The sequence below is a fragment of the Mytilinidion resinicola genome (assembly GCF_010093595.1).
Source record: "Mytilinidion resinicola strain CBS 304.34 unplaced genomic scaffold BDZ99scaffold_10, whole genome shotgun sequence".
NCBI classification, from domain to species: domain Eukaryota; kingdom Fungi; phylum Ascomycota; class Dothideomycetes; order Mytilinidiales; family Mytilinidiaceae; genus Mytilinidion; species Mytilinidion resinicola.
This window is the reverse complement of record NW_022985446.1, coordinates 776,607-786,869: the sequence shown is the minus strand read 5'-3', so window position 1 is coordinate 786,869 and position 10,263 is coordinate 776,607. Positions and strand designations below refer to the sequence as shown.

The window sequence follows — 10,263 nt, the reverse complement described above, 5'->3', positions numbered from 1 at the left end:
TACTAAGACTACCAGGCACAAATAGAGAAGATAAGGGATACTTGCTTCTAGTACCTCTTTCCGAAGTCGGCCAAGCAAAGGTAACAATATGTTCTCCTCCATTAGCGGATAGCCAACGCCTTTACTTCTCTATTTTCAGCTTCTTGAGGCATTTCTTAGCTCTAATCAATAAATGTAACTAACGTCATTTATTAGGTACAACTATATGCCTAGATATGTCGGAACTTCGTAGATCTATCGAAGCATTACTCAGCCAGGTCGATGGTGACAGCGACGAGCGAGAATTCATCCCTCGACAAGCCCTCTTTGAGCTTTTGACTCCGGAAAACGTTCGGAAAGAGATCGATAATGTACCCGCAATCTCATTTTATCATAAAGATAAGGTTGTGGACTGGGTCGTGACCAAGGGACGGAAAGTTTTCGCGATTCTTGTTCTACTGAAGAATGAGCAACGATGGCTCCTAAGTTTTATTGAACACGACCAGTTCGCACAAATGGACGAAAGGCTGCCGTTTCCATTGACATTTCTTCAATCAACCGTTCCCGATATTGCCAAGGAATTCTATAATCGTCAATGGGAATTTGTATCCCCGGTGCTGTCAAGAAACGTGATGCACCGATCCTTCCCCTCTAGAATCCGACTACCATTTATCAAGAACAAATTGTTCGACAAAGGAGGCTTTGGAGATGTCTATGAAATCGAGCTTCACCCAGATCATCAGACAAGTGAACTTCTTTGTCATGCTGTAGGTCAGTTTCTTTGCTATAATTAATACAAGGACTAACCTTGGTCAAGGGTTCGCGGTTAGTTCGGAAAGAGTTCAAAGTACAACACGCCCATTCGGAGACCACTGAAGAGAGAGCACCCGGCGAATGGGATGACTACAACAAAGAGTTACGCAACCTCTCCATCCTGAATGAACTCGGCCACCCAAACGTTATCGAGCTGTTAGCATCCTATACTCATGGAGATAAGCACAACTTGATATTTCCTTTTGCAGAGGATGGGAACCTCCACTCGTTCTTGTTGGCAGATCGCCCGACCTCTTTCGCATCGGACGAGGCTTTCCTTGACGCCTTTTGTGGGCTTGCCTCCGCGATTGAACGGGTACACTACTACGCCCTGGAGAAGCTCCAAATTGAAATGATTGGCTGTCATCACGATCTCAAGCCCAAAAATATTCTTGTTCAGGGAAAATCGTTCCTCCTTTCCGATTTTGGACTTTCGAAACTCAAGGAGGCTACAGACGATTCAAAGTCACCTTATGAGCACGGGGCCGGTGATTACCTTGCTCCAGAATGCGAAACACATACGGTCAGCAGGCCAAGCGATATATGGTCCTTTGGCTGCATCATTCTCGAGATTTTGACTTACATACAAGGCAACAGCAAAGCAGTCAAAGATTTTAGGGACGCGCGAAAGGAAAAACTGGGCAACCAGGTGAGACGAGCATTTCATGCTGGAATCGACAAACCGAAAGCTATCGTACTGGACAGTCTCACAAAACTGGCCGAATTTGACAGCACAAGTCAAATACTTGTCGAACTGACGAAATCCATGCTCGACATGGATCCAAAGGCCAGACCAGATGCCAAGCACGTAGCATCCAGACTTCGATTCATTTTCGTCCAAAGACTTATTTCGTCAATTCACGAGCGCTACCAGAAACTGTCTGCAAAATTCCCCAATTCATTCGAAGCACATGTCGAGGCGAGAAGACAGCGGAGTTGGACTGCCAGTTTCGAATCCATGGTGGACGAGAACGATTGCTGGAGCTATCAATTAGATCAAGAAGCGAATCTCTCGGCCATTATCAGAGAATTAGTAGCTGCTCGGGATGAGCTAGCTTCAATTCTAACTCGTTCGGAGAACGCCTTGTCACCGCTCTATGCTGACCTGAGCCTCGCCAACGACCGACTCCTGAATACCCTTCCTGTGGACTTGCAAATGCTTGCCAAATCGCAATGGGAACTCTCTATGCTCGAATCCGACGACACAAATGAGTTGGAACGCACTCAGAGGAGTCTCGAGGACGCACATTTTGAAGGCAATATGAGCATCATGGCGAAACTCAAACGCATGTCAATATTAGCAGCGGAATCCGTAGGGACGAGCACCTCGAACCTTGCACTAGATGCCAAGTTTGTCAGCCGCGCGGAAAAATTCGGCGATCATACCGTCGCTACTGTCCGCTCAGAAGGAGGCGTTGAGAAGCGTGTTCTCATTGAATGGGTCCGCTATCCCAAATGGGAGACGAAGAGCATAACCATTCTTTCGGATCGAATTGAAGCGCTAGCGTCTGCTCTTAGCTCTTCGGCACATCCACAGGAATTTCGTACGCTGTCTTGCTCTGGCTTCATTCACGACATCTCCAAACCAGCCTATGGCCTGGTGTATGATATGCCAGTGTATGCGGGCGTGATCCCCCAAAATCTTGCGAAAGTTATCAACGACACGGCTCAGACAACCCCAAGACCCACACTTGAGTCTCGCTTCGACCTCGCGTACACTCTTGCACTCGCTCTATCTAGCTTCCACAAGATCGGCTGGCTTCACAAAAGCATTTCCGCCTACAATGTCCTGTGCTTCAATTCCCACGACTCCAGTCCATCAAGGTGGCTTGAGTCCCCTTTCCTCGTAGGGTTCAACCACAGTCGCCAGAAGGATCCGTTAGCATTCACTGTCGGCCCAACGACTAATATTACTGCGAAGAAATACCACCACCCTCAGTACCTCAATACAGATGGCCCGCAAGCCAAATATCGACTCGAGTTCGACCATTACAGTCTCGGCCTTGTGTTGCTAGAGATTGGGCTATGGAAGACGCTTGAGAGGCTGACGAACGGCATGAAGGTGACGACACATGAAGACAGGCTGGACCAGATTTGCGAGTCCCGGGTTCGGCTGCTGGGGCACCAAATGGGAACAGCGTACCAAGATGCAGTGTTGGCATGCCTGAGAGGCGTCAGTGAGAGCGAATTGGGAAAGGATATGGATGATGAGGGAGGCGAAGCTGAGCGAAATACAACGCTCCAGCTCGCCTTTGTGAAACGGGTCCTGGAGCCTCTTCGAATAATGATCTCGCGTGTGTGAGCCTCATTGGCTGCACTACAGCAAATCAAGTTTCATGAATCAAGGAGCTGGAGTGCGGGGGCAGCGCCATTTGGTGGTATGACCACGGCGTGTTGCATGGGTATGCACAGGTGTTGCATGATAGGAATATCGCTGTCCATTCATTGCTCATGGCAAAGTGGCCACGCCTTCCAGCCTTGCAGCCTGACCGGTGATGGCTGCCTCCGGTCAACGAAGGTCAGACAGCCACGTCACGCAGTTGGGGAGAAGTATGGACTGAGTGAGGCTCTTTCTCCAAGCATCCCGGACATGAGTGAGTTGACTGGGATGCGTCACCGATGAAGGCAGAGTAGCAGTGGCTCTGGATTTGCTCTGCAGCTTGTTTCTCTCCTAGTAACGGAGACAACTTCTGCGGTAGAGGACAGAAGGAAGTTTCTTGGCACGCATGTGAAGTGGAGCACCTACAAGGAGATATATTGTTTATCTAGCAATGTGTGTGTGTATGTGTGTGTGTATGTGTGTGTGTGGTGTGTCCGTCTAAACGCCACCGAGCCAGGTCATCGGGTCATGCTTGTAGGGGTATGCGCCTTACCTCCTGTTCACTGGATCCTTCCCACACGCTTCCTCGTCATGCTGCGCACAACCGCGTCCTTCACAACCCTTTTTATCGATTCTCTTACGGCCATATATGAACTGTTTACTTCCACGTTGACTTTACCATCAATCTGCCGGAACTCCCTCCGACGCATCTACAGGCTGCCAAGAGCACGCTCACCTTATTCTTGTCTACTGTGGTGTATCTTTTCGAAGCGCTCGCTATGACTCAGGAGAGAGACGACGCGGCCTCTTCGTTTGCCGGCGCCAAAATCAACTTCTCTGTCGGCTCCTTCGACAGCACGGGTGAGAAATGTGGTGGGCTTGGGTGCCATCGCGGCGAGGCTGATAGAGTCTTGCCTGAGCGTATCAAGGAGTTGGGAGCTAGGCTGTCTTCCGTCCCTAGCAACGTACCGACAAACAATATCCATGCTATCCTCACTTCCTATTACGACTCGGTGGTTTCCACTTCGTCTAGCGATGAGCTTGATCTCCTCGATCTGCTTGCCGTTGTTCAGCACTGGCGGGTGAATATACTTCCCGTACAATGGAACGAGGACGAAGATATCGGAAGCGGAGGTACTGCTGGTATTACTCAAGGCGTGAATGCCAGAGACTCTAGCAGCAGCACTCAGCTTGACTTTGCTTTCAAGCGCGTACACAGAGAGCATCTAGAAGGGAATGACGAGCGCGCCGACCTGCAGACTCTCTTTTCCGAAGTCTTGGTTCTAGGACATCCTGTCATCCGACACCATCCAAACATCCTTGAGCTCGAAGGTATATGCTTCGAGGATGTCAACAACAACGCATGGCCCGTCTTGATTTTCAAGAAAGCCAGCCACCAGGATATGCGAAATTTCATGATTATACGGTCTCAAGAATACATGGGCGCTAGTGAAAGGCTGAAGTTATGTGGGGATATCGCCAACGCCATTCTGCTCATGCACGCCTGCAGTGAGTAATTACATTGCCCCCCGTCATCTACGCGAGCACTAAACCTCTACTAGATGTAATCCACGGAGACATCAAACCAGAAAACGTGTTGATTTTCGATGATGGGGGGGAAAACTTCACGGCCAAGGTTTCAGACTTTGGCTATTCTTCGTTGCGAACTAGCAACGAAGGACAAATTAACCTCCCGGAATCGTGGCCGTGGACAGCTCCAGAGATCCTCATTGAAAATACTACCACATTTGCCTGCGCTAAGTCCGCCGATATATTTTCGTTCGGCATGCTTTGCGTCTGGATCTTGTTCGTTGGCTCAACATCGACGCAAGCAATGGAAACTAAAAGACCACAAGAGACGAATGCTTCTCTTGACTATATCCTGTCCGGACTAAAGAAGGATAGCCAGCTTCTAGACTACGCCAAGACCCAGATTGACCAAATGAGCGGCATTAGTGATGACAGGAAAGCATCGCTTTATCAGTTTTTTGCGTCCAGTCTGAGCAAAAATGTGGACGAAAGGGATTTGAACGAGAAGGTAGTGAAGTCGGCGTTTGGGTGCGACTGGTATGTCCTTTTCCATGGAGAGTTTTCGAGTGACTCTAAAGATTTTCAGTGCGACAGACGTTCTCATGTCTCAATTTGGCCAATCAGCAACACCGCCGGGAAAACCGCTCTTTCAGGTGGGTGGGAAGAGACCTAGTTATACACTTCAAGTGGCGCTATTCTGACCAACCATAGCTCACTAGTTCTTACCGGCAATTCAAGAACTCTAGGCCTAGCCTTAAAGAATGCGTGGTCAGCTGCTTTAAGAACAGAGCTGGAAACAGTATAGACGATACCATTCGGAACATTTCCGCATTCCAATTAGCGTTTTGCTACAATGTCGGATTCGGCGTTCCCTCTGATCCAGTCGAATCTACCTCTTGGCTACGGCGATGTGATAAGGGAGTCCAGGACCTTGAAGACATGCTTAGAATGACCAATGATGATGAATCTCGTCGTTACGGGAACGTCAAGGTTCATGCAAGCATGTTCGGAGACGGCGGTGAAAAATCGAGGAACAAAGGGAAGGGGAAGCTTGTAACTGGAAAAGAGAACACTGTGGAGGAACATGCCTCTCTTCAGCATGGGCCAGATGCGTCCGCAATGGGAACCGCTGTCGGATGGATATTTTCGAATTTTGGAGTGAAGAATACTAAAGAAATAAAGTTCCTGGATGTAACAAACGCTGGATACGAGGACAATGGACGGGCTGAGTTGTTGAAGCGCTGTAGGGAAGAGTTTAGGTGGGACAAGCCCGACAGCGAGTACGAGACTGTAACCATTGAAGTCGCGTTTCACGAGGATGATGTTGGAAAGAACAGGCCAGTTGATGGAGGGATTGCGGACGATACCCTTCAGAACCAGGAATATGAAGAAAAGGCGCAGTTGGAACGAGTCGAAACCAAAATCAAAGTCCTTGGCGAGGATCACCCCGATGCTTTAGAAAGCATGGAGACACTGGGACGTCTGTATTGGAATAACGAAAACCGATGGGCGGAAGCCAAACAGTTGGTGATTCGGGTAATGGAGATCCTCATCGGGACTCTCGGGGTCAACCATCCAGACACGCTAGAAGCCATGGAAAGAGCTGCAACGATGCACATGTTCTTCGAAAGATGGGAAGAAGAAGAAGACTTACGTCTTCGAATCATGGAGATAAGATTGAGGCTTTTCGGTATCCGCAACGGAAACACCCTAGACTGCCTTGAGTGCCTAGTTCGGCTGTTCCTGAAAACTCAAAGGCTTACGGAAGCAGAAGAGCTGCAGGAACAAGTGGTGGAGGCTAGGATGGTTGCTCCTGGCGTCACGGACGCCAAGGGATTAAAGAGTATGGAATTGATGGTTGAGATTTTAATGGCAGATGAAAAGTGGGAAAAGGCGGAGCGATATCAGCAATGGATTGTGCACGCGAGGCGGCACACAGTTGGAGACAAAAATGTCGACACTTTGGAAAGCATTGAAGTCTTAGTCGCCATATATGTTCTGCGTGGGCAGAGATATAAGGAAGCCGAAGAGCTGCAGGATTTAGCCGCAAGTGCGTACGCACAGATTCACGGCTCAGATCACCCAGCAACGTTGATGAGCCAGGAGAAGCTAGCCTCTATTTACGCTCTGGATCAACAGTACGAAAAGGCGGAGGACATCTACCGCCAAATTGTTGATGTTCGAACAAGACGTTCTGGGTGTATTGAAAAGGATGATCTGCAAGCTATGCAATTCCTTGCTCTGTTGTACAAGATGCAACAACGAAATTCAGACCTCGAGGATATACAGCGAATGATTGTTGAAGCGAGAAAGCACAACTTCGGCCAAGAGGATTCAAGCACTCTTGCAGCCAAAAATGACCTCGCCTCAACGTGCATGCGGCTGCAGCAGTGGGACATAGCGCAAACGTTGTATGAAGACGTCTTGGAATCGAGAAAGAAGATCCTAGGCTCGAGTAATGAGGAGACTCTGAAAAGCATGAACGATCTCGCCATGGCATGCAATGCTGCCGGGTCATTCGAGAAGGCAGAGGTCCTATTATCTGACGTCCTAGAGAAGGCAAGGGAATCAGTGGGCTCGAAACATTCAATTACGGCAAGAGCGGTGTATAATCTCGCGGAGACATACAAGTACTTGGGAAATTGGGAGAAAGCGGAAGAGTTGCTATCTACAGAGAGGTCTGCTGCTGGACATCTGGGTTTCATTGATGACGCAAACGACCTAGACGACGAATACTTCAAGACATGTAGGACGCTGGAAGATTTGAACGAAGTTATTCCCGTTCTAGAGGAAGGAGCTATGACTATTCCAGAAGGCCATCCCGCTCGTGCTATGAAGTTGCATGAGCTCAGTGAACTCTACCAGCGTAAATTCCACGCCTATTATGAGCCGGCCGATCTAGATACAGCGCAGAACTGGGCAGAACAAGCCGTCGACGCAGCTTTCGGAAACAATGCCTTTCAGTCCTTGCTATTAAAGGCCTTAGGGAAGATTTGGTGGGAAAAGTTCAAGATGACGAGTCAAGAGGAGCATATGAATAGAGCCGTAGACGAAGCCGAGAAGGCGGTGTACATTGCGGAGAACACGAATCCAAATCGAGCCATCCTGTTAGCAAACTTGGCTAAGATGCTCGTGCGTCGGTACGAGCGAACTCGGGATGAAGACGACCTCGATGCTGCATTTGTTTGGGCTGAGCAGGCAAACATATCGACCGCAGAGAGTCATCCAGAGAGTCATCCTGACCGAGCGATAACCTCACATCGCTTGAGCAACACGTACTGGCATCGATTCAATAGCTTAGGGAATTTGGATGACCTGAAAGAAGCGGTTAAATATGAGGAGGAGGCTCTCGAAACTCTGCGCGACAATGATTGCAAGCGCCCACTGAGGCTCTACTCTTTCGCTAAAATGCTCAAAACTCGATATGAGCGTACCGAAGATATTGAACACTTGGAGCAAAGTTTGATCTGGTACGAACAAGCCGTCGAGTCCGTACCCAGAACAGGAAAGGAAGCCTTCACGAGGTGCGTGTGGCTTGGAGATTTGATCAGACTCTTTGAAAAACGGTTCGAACTTACCGGGAACCTTGACGACTTGGACCAGTCCATTGATAGAGCCAATGAAGCAGCGGACATCGCCAGTGATGACACCCTGGAGCTGCCCTTAGGTTCCATCCTCACCAATCTAGCGGGCCAGTATTACCAACGCTTCACTTGCACTCCTGACGCCGACCTCAAGGACTTCGAAAATGCTGTGCAGCTGGCGGATCGCGCTGTTGAGGCCACTCCTGAAGATCACAAGGATTGGGCTTATGCACTACATAATCAACAGTTCTTATACGACTCATACAACCAGCTGGTGTCTGCGGTAGTAGCAGCCATGGGACAAGATCAGGGCGAGGACGAGGAAAATGAGGATGAAGAGGGCGGGAATGGTGAGCGCGAGAATGGTGAGCGCGAAAATGAAGGATAATAGAGGAGAGAGAGAGGTCAGATCATAGGAGCATAGGTGGATAAGTATGTACATCAAAGGAGGAAGGCGTTGATAAGCATGATCAACAAGCTGGACGCCATGTCGTTTGCAACGGCCAAGTGATGAAAATAGAATCCCGAGTCTTCAGCTCACTCCTGCCAGGATCTAGGGCAATTACTCGCGTCCTGACTGACTCTTCGGATATTACTGCGCAGTAGACTCTATGTATTTAGTAACGCTGCTAGTTCGTTTGTCGCAAGTTTGAAAGTCGTCACTCCACTATTTATCGCATTACCAAGTATTGGCTTCCTGCTTCACCCCTTAAAAGGTGAGTGCGGCTTATGTATACCCTTGAGGCTATTTTCCCGACTTTATATCTTCTCTCGTAACGAATTGTTAAGGGTTTGCTCCTTCGGGCTAGCGATGACAAGTTTTACGCCACTAAAATGGAAGTGAGACTTTAAAACGCGGACAGGAGAATATCTTGAGGTCTTGCTGTCGCCTTGACCCTGTCTAAGCCTCTGCCATTCTACCAAATAGGACTAGCAGGCCAGAAGTATGGTCAAAGGGTTTTCACCTTAATTACGGAGTTGTCGTATAAAGTGTCTGATTCTGGCATGTTTCTCGATCGCATCTTTTCTCACCATTGGTACTTCTCTAGCTCTTAAGCTTCACCCGAATTTATCCCTCTTTCGCTTCTTATATTCAATATGATGACTTCTACAGCCGCCCTTTTAGCATTCGTTGCTCCCTTATCTATTAATGCCTTCACCAGGGCCTCCGTTCAATAAACTCAATCAACCGGCCTCTCGATATTAGTTAAGTTAAAGGCTTAGTTAGCAGAGATCCAGATTAATTAGGGCGCTAGTACCTGTACACCCCCTTTTTAGTACCTGTACACCCCCTTTTTAGTAGTTGTACACCCCCCTTTCTAGTAAACATACACCCCCTAAACCCCTGTCGTTTCACCGCCCTCTGATTAGCTCGGAGCACTGTGCCGGAGCTCCGGTTATTCACCTATACATCACGTGAGGCTATATAAATCGGCGTGCAGCCTTTCCGATTTGTGCAGCCTCGCCGATTTGTATAGCCTTACGTACGAGCTCACGTACGGCTATACAAATCGACGTGCAGCCTCGCCGATTCGTGTAGCCTCACCGATTCGTGTAGCCTCATGTACGAGCTCATATAGTATAAGTATAAGTCTAAGTCTAAGTATAGAATAGAAATTCTATTCTAGAAGTGCCTACGTGTCTACAAGTATGCCAAACCTGTCAAAACCTCACCTTATTACGGCCCCTTTGCATTGAGCCTAGCGCCCTCGCATCACCGCCTCCGCCTGCTTAATATCTCGGTCAATTTCCGCCTTAATATCTTCATCATACGTCGCAAGCTGACGTAGAAGCTCCTCTCGGCTAAGCCTCTGTGCCTGAGGATGAGGCTGAGGCTGAGGCTAAGGCTGAGGCTGAGGGGTAGGCTGAGGGGTAGGCTGAGTACTATCTTGCCTCTGAGCTTGTGCCTTTTTCCGTGGTACCTTATCCTTTGCACCAGGCGGCCGGCCGCGCTTTTTAGCTGCAGGTGCAGCCGTAGGTGTTGCCGTATGCGCTGCTGTATGCGCTGCTGTATGCGCTGCCGTATGCGCTGCTGTA

The 10,263-nt window shown here is 48.9% G+C and overlaps 2 protein-coding genes across 2 annotated transcripts; both read left to right on the top strand.

Moving 5' to 3' along the window:
• Positions 1 to 215: 215 nt before the first annotated feature.
• On the top strand, positions 216 to 3,094 carry BDZ99DRAFT_388656 (kinase-like protein; the record flags this gene model as incomplete). The annotated part of the gene is made up of 2 exons (XM_033715587.1): positions 216 to 726; positions 819 to 3,094. 2 exons carry the CDS (start codon positions 216 to 218, stop codon positions 3,092 to 3,094), a joined length of 2,787 nt encoding a protein of 928 aa, XP_033576463.1.
• A 797-nt stretch (positions 3,095 to 3,891) lies between these two features.
• Positions 3,892 to 8,871, top strand: BDZ99DRAFT_571301 (uncharacterized protein; the record flags this gene model as incomplete). Its single annotated transcript, XM_033728078.1, has 4 exons — positions 3,892 to 4,621; positions 4,675 to 5,179; positions 5,229 to 5,295; positions 5,354 to 8,871. The coding sequence occupies 4 exons, from the start codon at positions 3,892 to 3,894 to the stop codon at positions 8,612 to 8,614; spliced, it is 4,563 nt and encodes a 1,520-aa protein (XP_033576462.1). The 3' UTR covers positions 8,615 to 8,871.
• Between the last annotated feature and the right edge of the window lie 1,392 nt (positions 8,872 to 10,263).